At 31.1% G+C, this 27,934-nt stretch overlaps 2 protein-coding genes across 3 annotated transcripts; both read right to left on the bottom strand.

Annotated features, from left to right (window-relative positions):
* Positions 1 to 717: 717 nt before the first annotated feature.
* On the bottom strand, positions 718 to 27,752 carry LOC111038006 (transient receptor potential protein). Of its 2 annotated transcripts, XM_022320914.1 has the most exons (16): positions 27,670 to 27,752; positions 27,402 to 27,568; positions 26,632 to 26,872; positions 26,400 to 26,542; positions 24,102 to 24,303; positions 23,808 to 23,978; positions 20,546 to 20,780; positions 19,524 to 19,676; positions 19,043 to 19,188; positions 7,731 to 7,837; positions 6,777 to 6,910; positions 6,051 to 6,174; positions 3,892 to 4,087; positions 3,666 to 3,830; positions 3,376 to 3,598; positions 1,504 to 2,672 (listed from the first exon to the last, which is right to left on the bottom strand). In XM_022320914.1, exons 2-16 carry the CDS (start codon positions 27,557 to 27,559, stop codon positions 1,504 to 1,506), a joined length of 3,567 nt encoding a protein of 1,188 aa, XP_022176606.1. In that variant the 5' UTR covers positions 27,560 to 27,568; positions 27,670 to 27,752. The 2 variants fall into 2 exon arrangements, with proteins under 2 accessions (XP_022176607.1, XP_022176606.1); XM_022320915.1 differs by lacking the exon at positions 27,670 to 27,752 and having other exon boundaries at positions 718 to 2,672; positions 27,402 to 27,559.
* LOC111038005 (cleavage and polyadenylation specificity factor subunit 1) lies at positions 10,337 to 16,967 on the bottom strand. The gene is made up of 4 exons (XM_022320912.1): positions 16,027 to 16,967; positions 14,291 to 15,961; positions 13,854 to 14,228; positions 10,337 to 12,496 (listed from the first exon to the last, which is right to left on the bottom strand). Exons 1-4 carry the CDS (start codon positions 16,693 to 16,695, stop codon positions 11,204 to 11,206), a joined length of 4,008 nt encoding a protein of 1,335 aa, XP_022176604.1. The 5' UTR covers positions 16,696 to 16,967; the 3' UTR covers positions 10,337 to 11,203.
* Positions 27,753 to 27,934: the final 182 nt, after the last annotated feature.

The following is a 27,934-nucleotide window of genomic DNA, read 5'->3' on the forward strand; positions in this document are numbered from 1 at the left end:
CATAGGTACATAAATTATTCAAACAAGACCATATCAATTAGTGCTAATAACTTGGTCACATCTTTAAATTTCAAATTAATTTTGCTGAACAAGATATTGTCAAAAAATCTTGTTATCGTTAAAAGATCCATTTTCTCACACCCATCAACTCATCTAAATCCTACGATGAGGTAACACATTTTTTAAAAATGAATTATGTAAATATACTCAAAGTTAAGTACTTACCTATGTTACTCATCGGAATCGAGAATGTTGATTATATTTCAGGTAGTACCGAAGGTAGTCAATATAGACATAAACATCTTCAATGACAATAATTAAAATTGTTTCATAAATATACTAAAATAATAATAACTCACAAACATCTCATAGTATAGATGTTTTAAATAAATAAGTATGTAATGACTAATGGTGTAGGAGAAGAATATGTCATGAATATTTACTGATTTAAAATTATGCGATATTTTATATATTGTCATAAAAATTTCAGTTCTACAAAATTTTTTTTTCGTCCTTCCAAATAACGTTGAAAATGACTGAGAAGTTTTTACTTTTGACCAATGTACCAATCAAATCTAATTTTCTACCAGATACTACCCTCAAAGTTGAGAATCGAAGCATTTTTACTGTACCTAAAGTTGAAATCTAACAAAAAATAAAAACACATAAATCTTTGTAAAATAGGGAACATAAACTTTAAGAATAGTGTATGACAACTGAGTTAAAATGATGGCATATATTATTTTGTCGTGATGAATAATAAAAAAACACTAACAACTTTCATAAGCAATAACTACTAAATTAAAAACAAAATTAATACATTTGAAGAGAACACCTGGACACTACCTACATATTCTACACACCGATCTATTTGAAAACTGTGATCTAAAACAAAGAACGTCAACTGATCGATCAGCCCCAGATTAATTCTTAATTCTTTAATCTTTTATCGAGTAATATATGTATGAAAAAATAAACAATTAAATAAAGTCAACATTTTAAAAATCACTGTTTTAGTCATGAATATGTTAACAAGTATGAGATCGAATTCTCAACTCGGTAAAAAAAAAAAGTATACAGTGGCGTATATTATAAAATTCCATATTCATTACCACAAATAAAAAATACAATTTTTGACAATCAGTTATAAAAAAAAATATTCGTGTAATTGAATAGTTGTCGAGCTGTCATAGTAATTGATTATAAAAGCTTAATAGAAAAAAAACAATAATCACTACTCGGAAAATGTAAAAACCTTTTATTATCTATAACTTTAAAGTTTTATTTCAATAGAATATTTTTCAAGTTTTAGACACAAATACAAATGTATTTCAGTTGACAGCAAAATATATTTATAGGCTTAGACATCCTCGTTTAATGAACTTACATTTTGTAGATTTTTCAATTGTAAATTATGTTTAGAAGAGCACATAAACCAATTTAATATTTTCTGGTCAAATATGTATTAATTTATCATCACTAGAAAGGGAGTGATCGCAGTCCTCACAACCAACCAGTCAAAATTTCTCCTGTGACTTTTGATTTACCACCTGGTTTCTTTGGACTCGCCGACCGTTTCGGAGATTCTGGTTTCAAGTGTTTGACACCTTTATCTTTTTCTTCTGATTTACCAGCGTCTTCCGATTTACCAGCGTCTTCCGATTTACCAGCGTCTTTTGATTTACCAGCATCTTTAGATTTATTCGCATCTTTTGATTTATCTGCGTCTTTGGACGTATCCATGTCCGATGCTTTATCTGCATCCTTTGCTTTATCGGCGTCGCTTGTACTACCTGTGTCTCTTTTCTTGGATCCTTCGTGCTTTTTTTCTGTCTCTTTTGGACTTTTGCCTCCCGAACCAGACGGTTGAGATTTACCGTCGGCGTCCTTTGCTACTTCTCCGGACGCACCCGGTTCCGGTTTCGTTTGTGACGGTCCTTTTTTTAACACGCCCGGACTAACCTTGACGGCGTCACCCCCGACAGACGCCGGTGCACTGTCTTTAAGTTCCGTGGTCTTTGTTTTCTGGATCGGTCTGACTTGCTGTTGACTCGCGTCGGCTGACTTGGTCGACCCGGAATCGGTTGGCTGTTTGTCAGTGCTGGTCGATGGGTACGGCAACGCACCGGCAACAGGTGATTGCCTCGCACTCTTCGGTCTCGGCCGGGCGATCGAGCTCTTTTTCGTTTCGTCCACAACGTCCACCGTGGGCGCGTTATCGAACACCTCGTCCTGTCCCATCGTGTTCTCCTCGTACTCCTGTTTGATTTTCGGTATCTTGAAATTGGCGTACGCCACACGGGCCGCTGGTGCGATTTCGGCCAACAGCGGATTGTACTCGACCAGACGCTCGGCGTCCATCGACATCAGACTGTCCTTCTGGTGGTCCAGGATATACCGGCGCACGCTCTGCCTGTGTCGCCGTTCTGTGCCCTCGGCCGTGCTGCCGATCGGGTCCCTGGCCAGACTCTTCTGCCTCACCACCGCGTTCCAGTCCTTCTTCTTGCTGCCCTGGCTGGTCCGCCGGCCAATGGCCTTTGCGATCTTGCTGAACACGTCCTTTGGCCCCTTTTCGTTGGACGCTATCGCATCCTGTATCAGTCCCTCCACCAAACCGATCTGGAAGTCTTTGAGCAATCGACGTTCCATCACCCGGCCTTTCTTTCCTTGGGCTGTATAACAAACAAATGACACTCACATTAAATTCGAGTACATAATTATTATGTGGGCGCAGGTAAAGTTAATATAGTTAATCTATTGTACACTTAAACTACAAACGTGCACAGTCGGTAAGCACATTTCACCGGGCCAAGCAAAAAATATGTAATGTACCTACTATTTTCAAACATAGCCCGGCTTTCAGAAAAACAGGTAAGTGAACAAAACTGTTCTAACGTGTGAAAGTTTCAATTTAGGTACTATATATTATAAAAAAAATATATTCTCTGTTAATATTAAAATAATATCTATTAAAAAATCAATATAATATTATATATTATTATATAGGAATACCTTATAATATTATTCAACATTAAATTATTCACTATATTATTAATGATTCCATAAATGTATGAACGACTGAAGTTTTTATAATAATAATAATAATAATAAATTGTAGTAACAAAAAAAAATAAATATAATTGATCTGATATATATTATTCATATTGGTCACCATAATAATATATTTTATGGAAGGACCAATTAAGACTTTGTAGGTTTTCGAAGTTGTTAAAATATTCGGACCGAGAAAATTACCGATGTAAATATCTATATAATATAGTACATTCGCCCTAACATGTATTTTAACCGTTTCTAGCTCAGAATTAAATAATTTTAAGTTAGAATTGTTTTTGTGAATAAACGATTTATTCTTACCGACATTAGAATCGTGTTCTTTTTTGGGTGTCTTATATCCATTTTGCTTGAATATATCGATCATCTCGAACTTCATGGACGATATATCTTGTCGTATTTCCATCACATCGTCTTCAGTTATTCCAAATTCTTCGCTCTTGCGTTGTTCCGCGGTCACATAGCGTCTCACCAATAACCGCATAACAATATCATGCCGGGCTGACGCTTTTTCCCTGGACTTAAACTGCAATCGAATACAATTAAACCACTATTAGTAGATAATGCAATACAATTTTTTTGAGCATCATTACAATCATTGACCCGGATGTCCGCTTTTCCTTATCGAGGCCTATCATGCGTTTGACATTTTTCAGAGAAGGAAACAGATTGAAAGGAGCCGGTACGGTGTCTCCGTCCTCGAAGTACGAAATCCACAACGAACTACGAGCAAACTTCCATTCCATGTCGGACCGTTCCTTCAAGATAAAAAAAAATATTATTTGTGTAGATGCAAATAAATTGAATTCCGAGACTTACCGAAATTATCTGATACGAATTGGACATCATAGCGATAAGCATGTTTAGCAAAACGATTATGTTGATTACTGAGTACGATCCAAACAGCAATAGACCCCAAAATCTAGTGAAGCTCTTAATTCCGGTTAGGTCAAACGCTGTCAAATCGACAAGTCCAAAACCAGCCCAAAATAGAGACTGAGATGTTTCGAATATACTGTGGAAAGCGACAGAGTTTCAACATTGAGTAACGTTATAAATATAATTGCACAAATAGCACACAAAAAATACTTATTTAACATTTGTATGCATACGTACTATCGAGTTATATTTAAGAATTTCTAATAGACACCAAAAGGGATAGTAAGAAGGAACCTTATTTAATGTTTCCGTTAGATGCAACGGTGAATGGTATTTTGTTATGTCATAATAACATATTTATAATCGTTAATCAATTCAAGTTGGTAAGAGGTATTCAAGTGTGCATTTTTAAACATTTATATTTGTTTACAAATATAGCATAGAGTACACTAGGCGTCACTAGCCTAAGTAGTAAGTAAATTACCTATCTAGGTGTGTATAATGCATAATCTTAGGAACCTACATGGCGTTGGGTGACAGTATTGTGCTAAACAGTTCCCACCCGTTCCCGGTTTCAAAAGGAATAAAAAAAAAAGGTACCTACATGGCGTAGATAATATCAAATATGGACTTATATGGTGCAGATTTCTCTAATAATTTGATTGAATTAATAAAATAATATGTTACACAAAATATGTGTTAATGAGAAACTTTACATCACTCATTTTTATAAAATTCCCAAAAACTAGCAGAGCAACCTGAACAATTGTTTCTTTCACTATTTCTATAGCATAGACTGAGCGAAACATTTAATGCGTTAAAAATGTGTTTTATAATGATGTCTTTACTTTTTAGTTCAAACCTATACACGATAGTAGAAAAATCCTTCGATCCTCAATACATTGAGGGAGGTTTTCTGATAGAAAATTAGATCAAGTTATTGTTACTTTTGAAAAATATACTACTGTGAAACAAATTGAAAATTTAATATATCCTCATAAGTTATTAGTTTATTACTACTTATTACTGGAATAAAAAAAAAAAGCTTATTCCATAAAATAAAATAATATTACTTATGAGTTATGACTTATGAGCGTTAGATATTCACGCATAAAATAACGATATTTAGGTTGTTTGTTGTGACTTAAAAGTATAGACTTAGAAACTTGAAATATTCTTTTGTTACTTAAATAATCATTTTCTATTCTTAATGAAGTTTTTAAAATATTTAGACTCAATTTCAGCTATTTGTAGGAATTTTAAATTTCCGGCAAAAATTAATTGAGCCAGTAGGTTTAATATTACGATTAGAAAAATAAATTATTTTTATAGCAATAATATTTAAAAATATGCTAATACATAGTAATTTAAGCTGACAAATCATTTCCTAAACTCAGAATTATTTTTATATGCAATGATTTTTCATTGAATTCAAATTTAACACATCTATTTCAATGACCTACTCAATGACGAGGTACACACTCGAATTCTAAGGCCTACTGTACAACCGAGTTATCTAACCGAGGTTATCTATAGTTAGGACTTTTAAATTTTATAAATTTATGATTTTGTACTTTAACCATACATTAAAAATGATCTAGCTTAACATTTTCAAAACTTCACTGTAATAGTATTATAGATATGACGAATATTTCATATTTTAGGTAGGTACCTTCATTATCTATTTGTAATATTACACAATCACAAATAAATACTATATTCGGCATGTCATCGTGCCGAAAAAATAAACACAATTAACTTTTATATGAAAAACTATTTTGTTCATAATTTTTTGAGAACCCCAAACCATCATTCGCAACCCCCATGTTGAAAACCACTGATATAAATTATAAGCTACTGACATAAACAACAGCTATTATGCCTAAATAATCATATCTTATAAGACTCATCAATAAAAATCTCTATTTGCTTATATTATTATATTATACACATTATCCACAAACTACAAAATTTTACTCATTGTAATAGGCAGTAAGAAATTTGCGGATTTAAATTGATTGATATCATTGGGGTACTTAAATATATTAATATACATTAATTTATACTCTCATGCCAAACAAATAGTGTAAGGTACAAACTTGGCAAATCGCCTCCACGTCGAACAGGCCTTTTCTTCTCTTTCGAAATCAGCTATGTCACTGTTGTCGTGGTAACATTTTTTCGACTCCAAGTCCGCGTAATACCAAAGCAACTGATTTAAACCTAACACGGACGAAGTAAAAAATAAAAACCAGAGTATCAGCTCTCTTCATAGATAATTGATTAAACTTTAATATTATTACAGTCTATATAAAATAATACAATTATTAAGAGGATGTCAGCTCACTGTTTTTTTTCTCTCTGGCTGATGCACGATATAACAACATAGACAAAACACATTTGAGCAAGCAGAATAATTTTTTTTCATGTTTTTGAGTAATTTTTGAGTAAAATCAATCATTACAAAGATGATAGAGAATAATTTTTTTGGGGGTTAGACTTATCAATTTTTCTAAATATTGTATCAACACAATGTTGACATCATTTAAAATTAGAACATTTTTGATTTTGAAAGTCAAATAATAATAAAAAATAATGCTTTCGAAAATATTATCATCTTTAATTTTTTGTAATAGTTTATTCTACCCCAAGATTACTCTAAAATCACAAAAATAATTTTAGGTGAAATCGTTTTATCTATGTTCCGCGTTGGTCTGAGAGAAAAAACAAATATTGCGCTGACATCCCCTTGAATATAGAACGTTTCGTCAATCAATAATTCACCGTAATTAAGTAAATACCAAGTTTAATATATTAAATATTACCGCATCCGAAAGCGCAAAGCACCAGTGTGTAGATGAAAAAGAATTTTATGATGTCGATAATCATACGACCCAGCGATATCTGAAGTGGTCCCAGGTGAGGGTTCACGCTGAATATATGCACGAGCTTTAAGAAACTATAAAACGTCAACGAAATATTAGTGTAATCTCAGAAGCCATATGGATTATAGCTAACCCATCTTTGGGAAGTACATAATATAATATATTGGCTTATTCATTATTATTATTATATTATATGGGTAGATACGATTTTATGAGGGCTCACGCATCACGCGAATAACGCTTTTCGATCTCATCACTCATCAGTAGGGCTGAACTACAATGTGTTACACATTCTCTAAGTATTTTAAAAATGTCAAAACATTTCATTCTTACCTACCAAGCCATTAAATTTATTGAAAAAACTATATTTCATATCAACTCCGAAAAAGGTGTTTTCAATTTTTAATTTTTCGGCCCAATTATTATTTTATCGGATTTTACGATAGACAAATAAAATAAATTTAATTTTTGTTATAATTTCATAATTAATACTTAATTCAAACAAATATAATATTAGTTTTTTTAGCATGTAGGCACTCTGATTAGGCAATACTTGAATTTTTTATCGGTTATCTTTATAATTCCGTCTATGACGTTCTTAAATTTAGTGGCATAGGTACGTATGTATTCAATCTAAATTTTATCCAAAAATTTGGTGGACATTTTTGAATAATTTTTACGATTTTTTGAGATTCTCCAAAACCACAGCTAAGTTCATGTTTAGATCTAAGATGCTTAGGCCTAAAATGTTTAAGTCTTAAGTGTGTATTATAGCTATTATAAGTGACTGCTTAATTTTCAAACATAAATATTATTTTCATAATAATTAATAATATTGTATATCCTTCGCAAGGTGAAAACACAAATTATTAAATATTTTACGTTTGTAGGTACCTGAATATCATGGCGGCTGCGAACGCTCCCTCGGACACCAAGTGTGGGTCGAATTTGTCCCAGTCTTCCCGCGGCAACCAAGGATCATATCCTTCACTGTATTCTCTCTAAACGACCAAACAAACCATATTAGGCACAAGACATACACAATTTACTGTTAAGAAACCTAAGTAGACGGGTAGGTAGTAGGTAAGCATTATGCCTATTATTATGCGTGTATAAATATGTGATAATAAGACTTAGCATTGTATAAAACCCTAAGCGTCGTCCGTCAGAGGATTATATCAATATTGAAATGAAGACGTTATTTATATTAGTCCTCGAATACCATCTAATTCCTAAAGTTATGGAACATTATTAGTCCGCATGCACAAACTTAGTGCCCTAACCTTGAAAAAGAACATTACAATTAAACTAAGAAAGTAATTCGACAGTTTAAATCTAAAACGTTTAAGCAAAACCACTTCTGTACCAGCTAACATTCTTATTTCTTCTTGTGTCCACAGAAAAGGCAAATTAACTATTCAGCAGGTAATAAGTACCTACCTATAAGTACTACCAAAATGCAATAGCAAATAAGCTATTGTAGACTACCCAGATATAACAAGATATTATTTTTTTAATTGTTAATATGTTTTTTTTTTTTTAATGATGACATTATTATATAGGTACCTAATTATAGTATATTATAATATTTAATACACCCACCTACTGCTTAATACAAATGGTTGACATTGATTGTGTATCAATTATCAAAAGTCCATAATCGATGTCAAGCGAACCGTAAAAATATAAAATCTATTTCCAAAACTGCAACCAGACTTCATTTTTGAAAACAAATTGAGTGTTTGAAAAACCAACATTTCAGCCTTAAAAATGTTTAATTCTGAGCGGATAGTGATGAATGTATGTAGGTACCTATTGATAATTGATTTAAGCAATGATGTGTGATTTTTGTCTATTGTTTTGATTTTCAACTTTAATGGCGATTTCTGATAATACCTAAATTGAACTTAGCTATTAATTTCAAGAGATTCAAATTGAAAATTCACAGAACTTTTCAAAGGCTACGGGAAAAACAAAAAAAGTTAAGCAAAACGAATAACCATAGATACTTCGTACTTCGTAGCAAGGTACAGTATACCAAATAGGTATACTGTAAGAAATTGTTAATGGCTTATATTTTACTTTTAATATGTACCTAAATCGTATAGTTACAAGATAAACAAGTCGGATTTAGGAGGGGGCGAAGGTGCTTGCGGGAGCTTTATTATTGTCTATGGCGCCAGCTTCGTTTCGCATAGGATGGTAGGTACAGAACTTTTTTTATTTAAAATTTTTTAGATATCTGCAGTTGATATAGTTATCATGTAAGTATACCTATTGCTAAACATGTTAATTGTAGACTGTACTACCGCGAATAGATTAAATTTGGAGAAGTTATACATAATAAGGAGTTACCAGCTGAATAGGAATAATCTAAGGATTATAAGTTAATAGTTATAACTATCCAAGTAGCACACTAGATAAAAAAATCCTTGATTCGTCACTATCGTTGTACCACTAAATCCGAGCTCATAACCATGGTAGTTAGGTAGGTACCTACTACCGTTCTTAACTTTTATTTGAAATACATTACAACCAGTAACTACTGTCAAAGTGCTAGCTGGGTATAGGTACTTCAGTAATTATTTACCGTACGTATAATTTTTCTGAAAATGTCACATCAGAAATTCGAAGAAATACCTACCTAGTTTTTGAGCTATTCAAATTTTTTTTCTGAGATTTAAAATGTTAATTAATATAAATCTACTAATATTTATAGTTTATAGAAATGGACCAAGTATAATAAATGCTAGATCCAATATAACATATATTTTATCCTTTTATACTATTCTAAAAACATCTTTAAGAACTGTTATCGTTAGAATAACTGAATAAACATATGAATAACTGGGAAATTACTTGTTCGAATTGTATCAACATTCTCAAAAAAAATTATCCATTTAAGAACTTACAATAAAAAAGGGTAATTTGTTAATTAAAAAAGGGAAGTTCTCATTAGAAAAACAAGTTTTTATCGACCTCAAGCAGGTAGGTAGTTCAAAATAAATATAAGAATTTGAATAAATCATTACCTGTTGTAGAGGAGTGAGAATGCTTTGCAAATCACTTTAAGTAGGTTAGGTCTTATACCTAAATAATAAATAGGCCTCTTACTAATAGAAGGTATATTTATTACCTAGTAATAAATTGTTATCTACCTACTTTTAGTATAAAGGTCTATGGGCAAATAAAATATTAAAATATAATAGTGGTTTATGGGCCTTTATTATTTCTAGATCATATTAGATACTGTAAATATTATTTTATAGTTTAGGAGATTAACTAAAATAATATTTTAAGTTCATTATTATTTACTACATATTTGATTAATGAAATTAATTTTATGTTCAGTTTTAATAATTAATTATGAAATACACACAATAGTCATATTTAATCTATGACAGTATAATATTAAGATCTAAAATTGTAGTTAAAGAACGCTCAGGAAGTTGTAGGAACCAGGAACTGTTGCAGAATATTGTACTTAAATATATCACATATTTTATTTATTTATGCTATATTTAGTAGATACTTGTCTCATTTTTCATTTCCTATCCAGAAGACCTAATAAATATTTTGTATAAGCTGTAGGGTAAGAAATTATCTTATTTTGTTGATTAACATCTAACAATAAAAAACTAAACATTTTTATATTAAGCAATAAAATATAGGTTAGGTACCTTCCTTGTAGATTAGTATTACAACAAAATGTTACATACTGGCTACCTACTATTTATGATTTTGTAATCACTACTAAAATTAATGTCTTGTATAACAACACATTGATTTACCTCATGAAGGCACTAAGTCTCTTGACACCCCAAAAATTGTATCCCCTAAACAGGGAGCACTTTTAAATATTACAACACTAGGCATAGGTCTTTATATAGGCGTTAAATAAACTATATACTATAATCTTAAATATACAATGATCAATAAAATAATAATTGTTTAACTGGTTACAAGAAATTATCTCAAGACACAAGACAATCATAAACAAAATCTGCCTGTCCAAAAATAGTACACAAGGAATACAATTTTTAAGTAGAAAAAAACATTTATACAAATGTACATGCACAAATAAAAATATTTTAAAAGTTTTCTTTTTTTTATACAAAACTAGACTTAATACATAACAATATTTACACATAATAATAATAATATATTAGTGATTTATTTCATGCCAGTGACAAAATACATTTCTAGGTATAGTATACCTATCGTAAAAATAAAAATCCAGTGATAGTTTTTTTTTTTTTATAACACCCCGATTTAAGACACAAAGTTAATAATCAACTTTGTCTACAAAAAACTGTTTTTATGCTGCAGTTAGACATTAGGAACGAATTTAAACAAACATTTAGACATTAAAAATGCCAAGTGGTCCGGTCTAGTTCATATATGTCTTGTAACAACTCTATTGTCTTAACACCAACTTTGTTGGCAATTTCATTACGCTGTCTAGCATTCATACATGTCACATACATCCATACGAGTTCACCATCAATTATCCTCCTAGCCTGATTCATTCTCTCAGGAGCAGTTGCTTTAAAACTGCGATAAGCTTTTGGGTTTAATCCAGCTAGATGTGTTATATTCCGCACCAACATGTTTTGTAATGTTAACAGCCTTCTGTAGTTTTTCTCATGTATTGGTACAATATACCCAATAGAACCATCCAAGGTGGTGTACATAGTCACATGTCGTTTATCAGAGCCAATAGCCTCTCGTCGTTCAGATGCCAATGTGGATTGTTTACAACGAAGTCTAAAGAATGAATTTACATTGGACCCTATATTAAAATCACCACGGCGAATTAAATGTTGGCCACCATAACTTTCACGAGCCATTGGCTGGTAAAGGTAGAGAAGCAAATTTTGATCTCTATCCGAAGCCAAGAAACCAAGTTCAGCATTGTCAATAAGAAAATTAATATCAAATACCTCCAATGGTTTGGAATCACGACATACTAAAGACAATGTACGGTATTCTTCCTGAAATCGCAGTAGTGTAATGGATTTGAAGAGATCAGCAACTAATATTAAACTTTTAATGCTTAACATCTGATGGACATAGACTTCAGTGTCTATAAATGCTATACCAATTAAATCATTATCTTTGAGCTGCCAAATATAAATTTTCTGGCCCACAGCAGTCACCAGAAATCCAACTACATGAGTAATAGCTGTTACAGGACCTTTTTGTTCTTTAGCATAAATCATTTTTATTTTATTTTTTGTCAACGGTTTACCAGGTTCTGGGACGACATCAATAATATCAAATAAAAATATACGCCCTCTACTAGTGATGTCTTCAGAATAACTATAATTTGTACCCATTGCTATATAACCCTTGAGACCACTCCGGGCTCCCTCATATGCCAAGGCCACATTTTTCAAACAAGTAATATGTTCCCAATCTTCAGTCTCAATGCTTGTATCTGGTATCGGTTCCCAAGACGCAGGGGAAAACAGCTCCAACGTAAACACTTCATGACTGGGTAGCGGAAACAGAGGATCACGTTCTTCAGTAGTTAGTTCTTTGTCTTCACCGTTGAATCGATAATATGCAGCAGAAAGTTCAGATGAAGAAGTCACCACACAATAAGTTTTGGTTTCCAAGTGGTAAGCTATAAAATGTGGTGTTTTACGAAGTGGAACCTAAATAAAAATAATTATCAGTAATAATCACAATGAATGAAATTCATAATTAAATTATCTTGCAAACTATATACCCTACAGAGTAAACTAAATTTTTTGTAATTCTTAAACAGCTCATAGCTTTTCTGTGAATGTATAAATGGGTAAGATTTTTTTTCATTACAAAGATAACAACATTTGTTTATTTAATTTAAATTCTTTCTTTTTACAGATTTTTTAAATTATATTTTGTGATAAAATGATAATGAAATTACTTTTGTGTTTTAAGCTATTATACTATTATGATTCAAAAACTGTTAATTTTATTGATGGACTCTATAGTTAACAATTTTTTTTACTGTCTTTCATGCGGAAGCACATATACTACATATTTAACATTATAAAATCACAACTAAACAATTTATTTAATACACAGTATATATAATAATTAGTACAGTGGAGCGTCAATTATCCGCACTACAAAAGTTTTGTGTACAAATTTATTTTTAGTTTAATTTAACTTAGTTTTATCATTCGTTATGTTCCTTTTATCATATACTATTAAATATAATGTTATGTTATATATATTATTAAGTTATATTATGAAATACGAGGTTATTTTATTATCTACTAAGGCTCACTCCAATGTAGATAATATGTTTGTACGTTGCAATCTTAAATTTAGTTGGTTCGTTTGAACCTAAATAATTTTCAATGGTTGTTTGATTATCCGCAAAAATAGATTATTTGCACCCCCTTCAGTCCCAATTAGTGCGGATAATCGACGCTCCACTGTATTTTTTTGTGTAATTATGGTTGATTTAATAAAATGGAAATCTAATTTAAATAAAATATTTTAATATTAACTGACAGAAAAATATTTGCAGATACTGCTTTGGAAACTGTAATAAGTCTTTCTCATTGGAAGCTATTAAAATATTTATACTTATTATTCAATTATTTAAACAAAATAACACATGTCTGTGCACAGATATTGCATAAACTACATTGTAATTTTAATATATTTCACTTATCCTGAAGTAATAGTTAAGTGTACAGCTAAAAAGCAATAAGTATATGAAACATTTCCTCTTAATAAAACTTTAAAGAATAATTATCTTATATCCCACATTTTATGTACACTTTGAAAGAACATTATTTTCTTTAATAAATTTAAATAAATATAATTATTAATGTTGAATAAAAGTGGTTAATGTAAGATATTATGCATATTTCATTTAATACAAATGAATAATGATGTTGAATTGCAATATTAAGAATTTATCATGAAAAATAATTCTTTCAACCATTTATACATTTACAGATTGATGGATTCACATAACATTTTTCTTTTTTTTTATTTAGGAATAATATATACCTTTCTTAATGGCCACGGTTCATCATATGATAAATGTGTGGGCAAAATAGAAATTCTTAACTTGTGTTCAGAATTGAAGTACAGAAAACCTTGTGAACAATTAACATTATGAAAAGGAGCAAAACACATAATTGGTCCATCTATATGTAATGGATGACACCGTAATTCGCCTCGTACAGTGAGTAAAATTAAATGAGGATTTTGTCCACAGATAAAAACACCGTTGTGACCAGCTACTTTACTGAAATAACGAAGCAATGAGGTCCCTTCCAGGGGGTTACCCGATCTTGATTGAAAAGTTAGCAATGAAGTCATTTTATGAAAACGCATCTTTAATGTACCTTCCGGGTGTCGATGTATACCATAAATAACCACCTGTAAGAATTTAATATTAATTTTAAAAAACAATAAATAAATATATTTAAATATCTAATTACCTCATTATCTAATCTAACAAACATAATAGGTCGTTTGTCTTGATATCCTAATGGTACTATCAAAATTTCTTTTATTATTTCAGTTTTTTTAGGAAAATAACAACCTTCTTCTAAACTGTCTTTAAGGATCATAGGAGATTCATCAACGTTGGCTGCTCGATATTTTATTTTAAAATCAGGTAAGGTGTAAATTTCCATATATCCATTGTCTCGGGTTAAAACAACCCAATATGTCGGTGTTGGTTGTTCTAAGAACTTTAACCACCACATTGTGTTTTTGTTAGAAACTGAATTATGAGGTATTTCTCTAGAGGAAGGATCTCTGGCATCACCATACAACATATCTTCTTCGTCTTCTACAGAATCACTAACAAAATGTTCATGCTGTAATTTTGGACCTGCCAAAGGAATCTCAGCTTGAGGCATAGTGCTTGAAAATAAGCCACTTACATCACGGTAAACAGCCAGAGTCTTTGTCTGTGGTATTTGTTCAAAGTTAGTAGGTCGCATGAGTAAAATCCTTCCTGTTGATTTCACAGTTAGAACTATTATTTGTCCATCTTCAGTCAGCAAAACAGCGTAGGGATTACAACTTGATCCGTGTATTATCGGAGAACCAAAATCCAAGGAGACACTTTGCAATTGTTCAGAACCATTAAGCAATCTTACAGAATACCTTAAGACTTGTATAACAAATTTACTCATGTTACATACAAATACTGTATGCTCACGTGTAGCATAACCTGACGAATCCAATTCATTAATTTCTTGTCCAGTTTGAAGAATTAAAGTTGAGTCTACGTTTGTTAATATCATAAATGTATGGAAATCATTTTCACCATTAACAGTCCACATATCTTTGTAACCATCTAAATGAAAAGTAGTGACTAATTGAGGTTTAATGGAACGATGAAGTACACTAAGTGCTCCATTTTTGCCATGACCAGATGTACATAATAACTCTACATCGTGTTCATCACTACTAAACTCGTCTGATATATAAGCTGGCTCTCCTATAGATGCTTGACTACATGGTCCTATATTTATAATACTATCGCACACTTCAAAACTATAACTTTCTAAACAAATTGATGTCTGTACTTCACTGCCATATACTTCTAATTCAACGAGATCTTCATCAGTTTCGTCAGTTTTTTTACGCTTTATGGTGGGTTCGTCATCATTGCTCTGAGACCGGGCATAATATCTCAAAAGTAATGAATTTCCTAGTCTAGACCCAAGAAATAAATACGAGTCCAAACATACTGTTATACATGTAGTTAAAACACTAGAAGCACATTTTTCAAAATGAAAACTTCTTACTGCACGCATGCTATCTGCATACAGTGTGATCACATAGAGATCACCATTACATAAAGATGTCACAAGCTTATCGCTTGATATGAATGTGGCAGTAGCACGATCCAAAACAAGATTAATGTCTTCTTGCTGTCCCAAAGGAAAATTAGTTAGTGTTTTAGCTATGGAATTAAGAGCAACGCCAAATGGAGGTACACTTTGGTTGAGGTAGATTAGTGAATTAACAGCCATAATCAGAACACCGCCTATTGGACGAGATACAGCAATCACTTTTTGACAATCATACGGAAGTGAATCCAAAGACCAAATTACTGGATGGACGTGCTGTTGAATATTTAGTGAAATAGCCACCTGTAAAATATTTTTTTAAATGCTATCAATGTTATAATTACATGTAATTATTTTATAAAACTTACCATAGCACATGTATCTTTCCTTACTGCTATACGTCCAGCAAAAGTTTTAACTGGCTCATAGAGAATAAGTAAAGTTGGTTCATAGTATCCATGTAAAAAATCAAAGTCCATAATATTATTCATTTTGGGATCTATTGTAGATATTGGTATTGTATAGCTAGGCATAACTTGAGCACCTTTAGCATTGTCATCAATTGTACGGCCAAATGGAAGAACAACAAAATAACTGCCATAAACTAAACCGACTACACACCGACCATCTGGATCTACTCTAATCAATGGTGGACTCCAATGTTGAGTATGGCCATTTTTAAATTTATCGTCTTCGAAATAATGCAACGACAATGTACGTAGACTGTGTGTGTCCCGATCATACTCAACCAAACTGAACTTGGCCTCAGAGAAGCTAAGTAATAAAGCATCTGGTGAACTCGGACACAATGTCACGGATTGCAGACACATGATATTACCAAACAACGTGTATTGGGCGAGACATTCAAATTTGGTTTTAGGTGGTTGACATGTCGTATCGGTTGGTACCAATCGATAAACCCGTAGAATGTTGACACCGGCCACCACTAAACATTTCTCCACACGATTGAAGAAATAACAATAAACAGCATGCTCCACGCAAGTTGGTATACGAGTTTGTTTGCACAGCGAAAACATTATGGTCAATGAAACAAAACTTCGTTGACTAGTGAATTACTAACATCGGTACAGACGTTTACGCGCCGTACGCAACAAAAGATAAAATATAATTTAATAACACATACTTATAGTGACTTCAATTAATTGATAATACAATTATCGAGAAAATTTAAATAACGAATGTTTCTTTGAAATAATAAACAAAATAATTTATAAATTATGAGTTGTAACTAGTAACTCAATCGTCAACGGACGATGAAATAATTCAGGTAATATTATTTAATGTTTTGTTAGCCGCTTCGTTTTTATCATTTATTAACGTAAACATAACCTTAAAATAATGATAACATGGGTAAATGATAACATTTCGTTTTTAATCATTTATTAAAATATCCGATATTGAGATTTGTGAATTGTGATTCATTACTTATTACAACTACATGTCCACAATATCACAATCAACGGATTAAAATAGGTCCTTGATATTCTGGTCCAAAGTGTGGATTAATCGATTCAGTGATCCACCTTGATCCTATTATCAATAATCACTAGTCGGTTCTCACCACTTTGAGACATTCATCATAAATTAATTTATAAGGTAGGTATTGAGCCATTTTAAGGTTTATAAACTATACATTTTACCCACTTTACGTCTTGACAGCCACGGTTAGTGTCCAATAAAATTGTGGGCTGGGGCACTGTGCTGACTAAATTGTGCACCATTGAATTCACGATATAGACTTTAATAATATGATCTAAAAAATCGATGGGACTCAAGTCCACGCAATACGTGAAATGTTAATAGTAATAATATAATGTATAATCATAATTCATAATTTTCATACTTTTGACTTACGACATTACATCAAGCGCCTATCGAGGTTACTGTCTACTGACAGTCAAAAATTACAATTATAGGCACCTTGTTAAGACTATAATTAATTTATAGTTAGGTAGGTAGTATGGTACCACTACTACCACTATAGAACAATAATGTACCATGGCTACTAATTACTATCTTAAACCGTGGTAGACACCTTACATAGTTTTTTTAGTTAAAATTAAAAATATAGAGGTAAATGGTAAGTTTTTATGCAATATATTGTGTTTATATTTTTAAATCGATAACCGTGCATCAGGTATCAAAACTACCTAACAGACAAGAAATTACATTTTGTATTGGGTTGGTATACTTATATTTTTGTTCATAATTCGGATTTATGATTCTTAGGCACCTACCTCATTTTTATTTCATAAAATATTCCCACTTGTTTAGCAATTGTTTCCTCTAATAACATGATTTTAGTGTAATTATTTTAAGTTGGTAGAACAAAAAAAAAAAAAATATTCCAGTAGGACAGTTAGTAGCTTTGTAGTTAACCTATTATAATAATAATAATAATAATATGACCACTGATCACTGGGTATATTAAATTAAAATAAATTACAAATAAAATACCTAGGTATTGTATAATTAAGTGATCTGTAAAAAGCGTGTTGCAAAGATGATTAATTAACATAATTTGTAGGTAAGCGTACCTACTCAAACAAATATAAATTATATAAATATATTTTCGTATAAATTATAAAATTGAATAAAAATGTAAATTATTAAAAATCGAAAAATTGAACACTGGGCAACCTTTTTTTGCCATTAACTGCATTGCCTACAAGTCTGCAAATATTTTAATTTTTGTCAACAAAATAAAATGGGTAAATATTGTTGAATAATCCAAAGTGACTTGACTTGAAGACCTGATGAGTTAAAAAAAAACTAATTTACAAATTTCAAAAATTATGCACTAAAACAACTATATACTTTTAAAAAGCCAAGAATTGTTTTTTATTTCATTTTTACCTACCCAACGCATTTACGGTGGCTTCGTAATGAGTGCAGATGAGGAAAGAAAGCTTTTTGTTTTCTGTTTTAGACATGTTTATATATTGCCCTAACGCGTATTCCCAGGGTGGAATTTTTACGGTTTCGTTATTATATACTTCAAAAATACGAATTTATTCGTTGACGTTTTAAAACTTTAATACGATTTGTATGACTGCGCCGTGATACTTACATATGTTTAGCTTCAGGACAAATATACATATAATATTATAATGCCATGATGGAATAAGTAGTAAGAATAAATATAGATAAACTTGAAATTCTATACTCGCATAAAGTTTTTATTTTTTCCAACAAATCGGGAAAACCATTATAGCCTATATATCCGTAGAGATACATGGTAACAATAATTTTCCAGGTCAAAGTATTTTGCACATTTAAAAAATTTAAAAACCTATATAGGTACCTACCCACCCACCTAACTTTCCCTGAGCTCGCTTGTAGTAAATTAACAGTCAAACTTACTTGAACAATGTACCAGGATGAAAACCGCAAACTTATCCACACCATATAAAATACGTTGGTTATGAAGTCTACTATGTTCCATAAGTCAGCTGCATAGTCCACCAGACCGTCCGAATACAGAGAGTGCGCTTCTCGCCATATTAAACCTGCAGCACACACATTTTACGCACATTTTAACGGTATATATTTTGCACAAGCATATAACTTCACATTTACATCCATCCAAAAGTTTGATCACTAAAATATTTTGCCTTTATTCCAAGTACATGTATATGGCTATATTTTATACACGTCCTTGGGTAATTATATTATTATTTCTCTACCGTTGACTTTTTAGAAGGTTTTCAATATTAATAGTATAGGTATGTGTCTATACTCTATTAAGCGTATAAGTATATAAAGCTGTATACAAAAAACTGTAACTATTATAATATGTTTATCATTTACAAACATGATAAATATGAAATGATAATAAACTCACTTATGATGTACAATATGATACCACATTCTATGGGGCCGGGTATAGATCCTCTTTCTTTTCTAGTCATTTCCTCTAGTATCGATTTCGTCCAATCGGTGTCAATCCATTCCAGGGCTAAAAACTCGGCTCTTTGCGATGCTAATGCTAGTAACGCTGTATTATAGAGAATAATATAAACATATTAAAATTAGTGCAAAATGGATACAGCTGTAAGGAGAATGCCTGAATTCTTTATATATTTGAATATTATATACAATATGTATTCAGTGTATCCAAATTTAAAGACAACACTAAATGGTGCGACTAAGTGGAACGACCTATATTATTTTTAAAATAACGGGAACTTTGTGAATCATAAAATTATATTATATTTTGGGGGGAAAATAGTTATTTTTATTTCAACTTTAAAGATTATTTTTAAAGAAAAGCTAATTTTTTATTACATATGCAATTTAATACATTTTTTTTGTTTTTAAAGAACTTAAAAATTGTCCGTATGTGTGTTTGACACATTTTAAACTTTTATATTATTATTTATGGGAACCCGTGGCAATATTGGCCTTTGGGTGTGGGGTAGTACTGTAAGGGTTTTTTTGTATATTTTTGTATAAAGGTTTTTGAGCTGGTAGGTTACACGTGGTATTATATATGTGTGCCATATTTTGTTGCTAAAAACCAGGGTGATCATACATCCGGTAGCTTCAGCAATCTTAAATGATTGCGATTAGCAACTGCGCCATACTATGGCACATTTTTTAACTTTAACTATTGTTTTCTGTATTGTTTTCTACTTTTCTTGCTTTATCTAGCACGTGCATCGTACACACATCACCAAAATATGTGAAAATTATTAAAAGTTTTTCAAAACATGTATTACAAACTATATTGTCCTATACCTTTGTGAAAAACAAATATTTAAATGTTTACTTTTTATATATAGGCACATAGAAATACCAATATATTACAGTATTATTTCTAACTTTAGTAAGCTGTATAACTACATATTAAATACTTTGACATACTCAGAAAAAATGCGTACGAAGACGAATGGCAGACGAATTTTATAAACGGTTTCTTCATCAGCTGGCCCATTTTTGAATCTGGATTTAACATGTACATTGAACCGTACATCGCGAACATTGCACCAAGTTTCCCAACTTCGATCATTTGTCCGACCATACTCTTCCGACGAAAACCAGGTAAACCGTCGTACCAGATGGCGGCTAACAATTGTTGAACGTTTGGATGAGCTACAAACTATATATTAAAAAAATACAGACGTAAAATGTTTAGTACATTAAAATGTGTTGCATTTGATTTATACTAAAAACGTTACAATATTATAGTATGTCATATGATTTATGATTTTGAGTTGTAATTCGAAGAATCCTTTTATACTGATGAAACAGTGTTATTGTGTATATAATATTAAAATTTATTTTGCGCAATAATCACAAGCAGAAAATTATTTATGTTATTAAACATAATACCTACCCACTTATTATAGTTACCTACTACTTATTATAGTTACCTACTACTTATTACTTTATTGGGGAACGCATTGTGCACATATTGTATAATTAGTAATACAGTATATATTGTAAGATATAAAATGAGCACATTAAGGTACACCCGTATTATGCTTATAATAGGAACAGGCCTGTTTAATTTTTCAAGAATATTCAATAAAAAAAAAAAAGTTTTTGTTCATAAACTGACAAGAATAAGGTATTATGAGATTTAAAATCTTAAGTTTATACCACTATTGATAAGCTATTTCTAATTTTTAGAATTTAAAGTCTTCATTATAGGTAATAGGTATGTATATAAAAAGTGGGAAAGTGGGTACTATTCTGATATTCAGTTGGCATCGAGTGGGTTATTGTAATGGATGTGTTAAATTTACATTCATTTTTTTTTTATTTCACAATTTGAAATACACAATCTATACAACATAGCACAATAAGTATATATGATATTATATTAGTAACATGAATATCTTGAATTAAGAAATCACCCATTGGTGACACTTGGCTGGGGAATGAATTACATTCATAAAAAATTAATCTGCCTTTCCAGTAAACTTTTTTTTTTCTTGAAAAGAGGGAAAATTTATAAGGAATATTGTATTACATCTTCAAATCTTAGATATTACAAAACAATTTTTTATGAATTTCCAACACAAAATAGTTTTCAAATGTTCGTGTTTTTGGTGAATTTTGCAAACAAAAAACAAATTGATCTTGTAGAAAATTAATTTCGTGTAAACATTCCCCTCTTTTCTGATTTTTTTTTGTTTTTTGGATGCTTTCGAATAATACATAGAGTTTTTAATAACATTTCAATAGTACTAACTAGTTAAAATTAAGTATCAGAAATTACACTCAAAGTTGAAAACCAAAGAATTTTTTTTACTACTTTTCGTGTATATAGACACAAATAAAAAAAAAAACACACTCGTAATAATCATTGTAAAATCAATACATTCAGAATATAAAATTATAATCGATTTATGTATCATACATGATATTTATTTTTTTTTATAATTGTTTTATAAGAAAAAATTGTAGTATAGTAGAAATCGTAGTATTGAGAAACCACATATTTGATACTGAGAACTGATGGGTACAGAAATAATTTTTCAATATTTGATTGTCAATCGTTTAAATCATTTGAAATCATTTGTAAAGAAACAATGTAAGTTTGAAAAACATCAAAATAATGGATGTTAAAACAATAATAACTTTTTTTAATAATAACGATGTAAAAATAATAACAAAAACTATGACATAGAAAATGCTCTCCTATTTATGTATAAATTTAGTTTTAACTATTACGGTAGCATATTTTCGAGGTAGTATTATTTTTCAAACTAAACCGTTTTTCTTTATAATTTTGTAATTAGCAACAACACCAATAACAATGATACTAATATGGGCCCACTTGTATTTAAGTTACTTTTATTTAGTATTTAAATCATGTCTTAAGATTTAGAGTCTAATAATATTTGTCAAAATGCCATTCAAATAGCCTATATCAAATCGCTAAAAAATAGGAAGATCGTCCTTTTAACAGTATCATAGTAATATTACTTAATCTTAGTCATATATTTAATACTTACAATTTTATAAATCATTTTGTATATCTTTTTGTTTCAAAACAGGCCCAGCTTAGTGTAGTTGATTTTGTTTTTGATTAATGATTTATGTTTTAATTCAACAATAATTAGTAGTTTTTCATTATAACTTTGTTGTTTACATTATAAATATAGGTATTTATCAAGTAAATTCGTATATAAAATTGTAGGATCAATAATAAAATTAAATAATATTACAGTCGACATTACAATTATATTTAGTAGTAAATATGACCTATCAATTTGTTATAATTTTAATAATTCTTAAGTGCAGTTATTCAGTGGCGTAGCGTGTGCGTATGCTGTGTATGCACAGCATACACTTCACAAATTGAAAAAATATTTTTTTTATATTAATAGTTTAATATGTTTATAAAAAAATGTTTGATTGTATTAATATTATATTTTGTATATTTTCTTCTAAGTTTATTAGGATTAATCCGCAACACTACGGCCGCCTCGCGCTTTTGTCCGTTATATTTATATCTAATAGCTATAGACCTATAGTACATGACGTTCATTACGTACGCAGTATGCACGTAGGCGATTGCATACGGGTACAGACATTTGGCGACAGCTATTTATATTTCTTATCGATAATATTAATAAACAAATAGTTATGTATTATTGCATGCAATTTGTATACCTAGTCTGTTATTAGAGGAAACTGTTGCAACTTGCAATCAATATGCTATTGTGTTTTTAATGTAGGTAATAACATCAGTACCTATTTTAGATTAAACAACAAAAGAAAAATATCCTTGTTTTAACTAATAATAATAATATGAATTATAAGTTGATGTTGTTGAAAAATCTTTGTAATTAATTCTGCAGAAATGTACATCATCATTATTCTATATAATACACAGCCAGTGGTAATTTTTATACATGTTTGTTATTTTTATTTTCAACCTAAGCTCTTAATAACATTTTTAATGCTTGCGGGGTGTGACGTGCTTACAAGTTTTTCTAGGACAGTATGTTTACTGTTTTTTTTTTGTAAAAATTACTCAGAATCAAACATGGAAACTAATTTTAATTTATATAGTTATTATATTAAGATAATTCTAAAACGGATAGTATAGTATTTATATTATTATTTTATTATAATTTATTGTTAAAATAATAATTTCCGTCAATAATATTACCGCTTTCTGCTTGTATTTGATAGCCAATTTTAAACGTTCCAGGGTCAGTCTCTCGCCCGGTTCCCACGGATCACCTTTAGGATTATGGTTCAACATAATTTCCAGTTCGTAAGACGTCCTCACGTGATCCAACAGTGACGTAGCAAATGTCTGAACAGTATTTCTCATTTCCTATGTACATACACGTTATTGAATAATATAATAAGTACATAAATTAACGTGTATAATTGTGGATACCTATACAAACCTATTATCTATACATTATAGCTAGAAACAGCCAATTAGTATACTCACATTATATTCATTCCTGAATTCAGATTCCATGGTGCTAAGTCGGCGAAGCTCCCAACTTAATTCGAAAGCGGTCAACAGTGGATCTCTTGACGATAGGGCTATTAGGGATGGAGACGTAAGCGCTTTGTATGCGTTTATTCTGGAATGCGAGTGACGAAGTGAATCATGTGTGTTTGACATGATACACTCATCACAGCCACACCTGAAATAATAAATTCAGACAATCTTAGTTTGATATTTCTTCTATGTATACACGTATTTAGGTATATCTAATCCTAATGACAACATAATTTATGCATTAGAATAATTTCCTGAGGTCGAAGTAATAATGTTTAACGGGATAGTCGAATTGCACTTATTACCTACAAATGAATGGTCGAATTGCACTTGGATTGAAAAAAGGTAATGGTCGAACTGCACTCAGGTAAAAAACAGGTAGTGGTCGAACTGCACTCGTTCAAAAAAAAAAAAATTAAAATGGAAAACCCGTTAAAAATATTGTGAATCGAAAAGAACGCTACGGTGTACTTATTTAATAGCATTATATTATATTAGTTCATGCCATTTAGATAATGCATATAAGATTAATACTTTTATTGTATACCGTATGGCGTGTATTATGTATCTATGTAGACCTATGCAAAATACAATTATTACACACTTTTACGTCGCTGTGTAAATATGAACAGTTTAAAAATTATTAAAAGTGAACGAGGCCGTGACTTAATCGTGTATCAAAATTATACATTTTAGAAAGAAAAATATGCAAATGATGGTGTTAAATGGTGTGGTACCTATCGTGGTTGTCTTTCAAAACTATACCTATCTAGATGAATTTTCTAGAGTAATTTTTCGGTCTGAATTGATACATATTCATGAAGAACCACTTAATTTACCTCGGAGAATGATTTCAAATTCAGCAAAGAAAAAAGCTCTTCAAATGCATGATAATTTTATTAAAATATTTTTTTGAGCCCAAGTGCAGTTCGACCACTACCTGTTTTTTACCCGAGTGCAGATCGACCATTACCTTTTTTAAACCCAAGTGCAATTCGATTAAAATAAGTGCAATTCGACCATACCCATGTTTAACATTTGAGGAACTCTTTGCGACAACATACGAAATTTGGGGGGAGGGGGCTTAAGTCTCCTTCTCCCCAATCTACCCAGCCCTATTTGCGGCAATGGCCATATGCAATAATAATTTCCGTGTCTTATAAGAATATAACAAAAGTATGCCACTTTATACTTAGGTATATATAGCTTGATGAACTTATTGCCGACCACTAAATGGCAATTTATGAGTATAATTCATTAAGATCGGCTTTAGAACATTAATGGTTTTTGAACCACTTAAATAGCATTTGTCTAACCTAACATAATCCTAAATATTTTGTAAAAACATATTTTTTAGAAAAACAAAAATATTTTTAAAAAATGTCATCTGATTAATAGCCCCCCCCCCCCCTAAGGGTACATTTATGAATTTTTACAAATACCTATAGTATATCATTTTAGTATAGGTGAGTTTAGAATTCAAACCAGCTAAAACTTAGAAAAAAATATTGTGTTGAAAATGCTTTTTTTCATTATTGCATTTTATTGAGTTCTGAGGCTACTCTTTACTCAACACTAATTGTCAATACTATTCGACATTTGTACACTTATTTTCTTCAACTAAAAGCCAGAAAATTATTTGGTTTTTTAACCAGGTTTCCCCCTTCGATTAACTCCGTTTGTAAAATACAAAATTAATACGACGTGACTGAAATCTGCGAACCCGTATGAGTGCTCGTCACATTTAATCTAATATTGTATTCAATTTTAAACGTATATAAATCATAATGATTTAGTTTTTCAATGTATATAATTTATATTTTATATACTATTTGGGTTGTTCTTAAACATTTAATGTCAAAAATAATTACACATTTCACAACCAACAAATTACTTTACTGTCTTTGGTTCAACATTATTTAACACTTAAATTAACTCTACCATAGTCTCAATAAATATAAAATATTGTAACATTTTATGTATAAATATCAAACTTAAAAAAAAACCTATTGCCAGTTACTTTGTGGAAGCGTAGGTGGCCGCTCTGTAGCAGTATAGTCGTTTCCATGCATACTTACTATGCATCAACCCATTTGCATAATACTACCCATTAATTAATTCTATTCTACGAGCGTTTTTTGGCGTCCATGACTCGCGTCATATAATTTAATTTTAACTAATGAATATAAAACGTTTGCGAAAAACATATATCATATTGTAATTTGTGTAGGACGAACATACCTGACGTCGTGTGGCATGGGCAATGTAGCACCTCTGTCCAAAAGGATCTTTAATATTTCATAGTTGTTCATGTGAGCTGCAAGTGTCAGTGGCGTTATGTCGGGCGTAAACGTCGAAGCCGACGATTCCACTGCTTCCCAAGACTGTAAACACATAATATAATATACTTAGATGATGATGATGATGATGATGATGTGTGCGTGTGTGTATCTTAAGTTGTACTCAAACTCACGTAAGGATCTCCGACGACGTGTATCTTTTCCTCCCATTCCAGTAAAAGTTCCACCGCTTCCACGTATTCTTCCTTGATAGCGTGCAACAATGCATCTTTAACCTTGATCCCGGATTTGAGCAACAACTGTATCAAATCCATGTTTTCATTTTCGATGGCTGTTATCAATGCCGATCTGTTCAGAGGGTCTGTGCAGTCGATGTTGAGTATATCCGGCTGACCTTTGTGTTCGTCCAATATCCTACATCATAAAATATTATAGATATCGTTTTTACCCGATTTCAGAACTTAGCGTGGTAAAACAGTACATCAAACTAATGCGTAGGTAAAAAAAAAATACCAATAATACAGCATACATAATGGTATAAAAATAATTTAACATATAATCAAGCGCTTCAAGTTATCGTCTCGTTCGTTGTCTTTTATTATAATGTGTCCTCATAATACACGATATTAATTATAATTATTATTCCATGTCATCTTATACGCATCTATAATATACAACTAAACATTGTATTTTATAACAACAAAATTAAAATAGAATACATTCTATACCGATAAAATGCACCATTCCGAGGATCAATTTCATGGTAAAGTTTTTTTTACAATTAATTTATAAAATTAATAGTAAGAAAGAAAATATTCAAGTACTTATTATGGATATTTTCTTCGAATCAAAGTATTTTCTTTCGTATTCAGTGTAATAAAAATTCCAGGGCAAGCATTTTCTTGGGATTGTTCCAATAATTTCTATGACGTAATTTACATACCTCTGAACAGACGCGCAGTCTCCCCGCTCAGCGAGCAACAGAAACTTTTTTTCGGTGGGTGATAACACATAATCGGGCGGTAAGACGAATGATTTACGATCTCCACGCAGCTGCTCTTTGGAGCCAATAAGGTCTTCTTTTGACTGAGATTTCGTCATTATGGAAACCTGGAAATACACAACGTCAGCATTGCGCAATGTGACATGTGACCTTAGACAACGCTATCAGCTGGTCTAATATTCTATTTTGTTTCATTTTTTTTACTCACGCAAACGGGGAGCAAGCTATAATATTCCCCGAGGAGAACCGCATAAACGATTACCTAAAATGAACTGTCCCATTAAAAAGCACCGAGCCCTGGACGCCGGTGGAAACCTTACAGCTAGTTATATTATCTATGCACTTTTGCAGCTACACGGGCTGTTTGTTGACCCGCGTTTGGATTAGTGTTATTGACATTTGAGCCAATTCATTCGCTGTCGTATACTATATCGTATAGGTACCAATGTGGTCCGTCGACGGACGGCTTGAAT

The sequence above is a fragment of the Myzus persicae genome, unplaced genomic scaffold (genome assembly GCF_001856785.1).
Source record: "Myzus persicae strain clone G006 unplaced genomic scaffold, MPER_G0061.0, whole genome shotgun sequence".
In the NCBI taxonomy this organism is placed as follows: Eukaryota; Metazoa; Arthropoda; class Insecta; order Hemiptera; family Aphididae; genus Myzus; species Myzus persicae.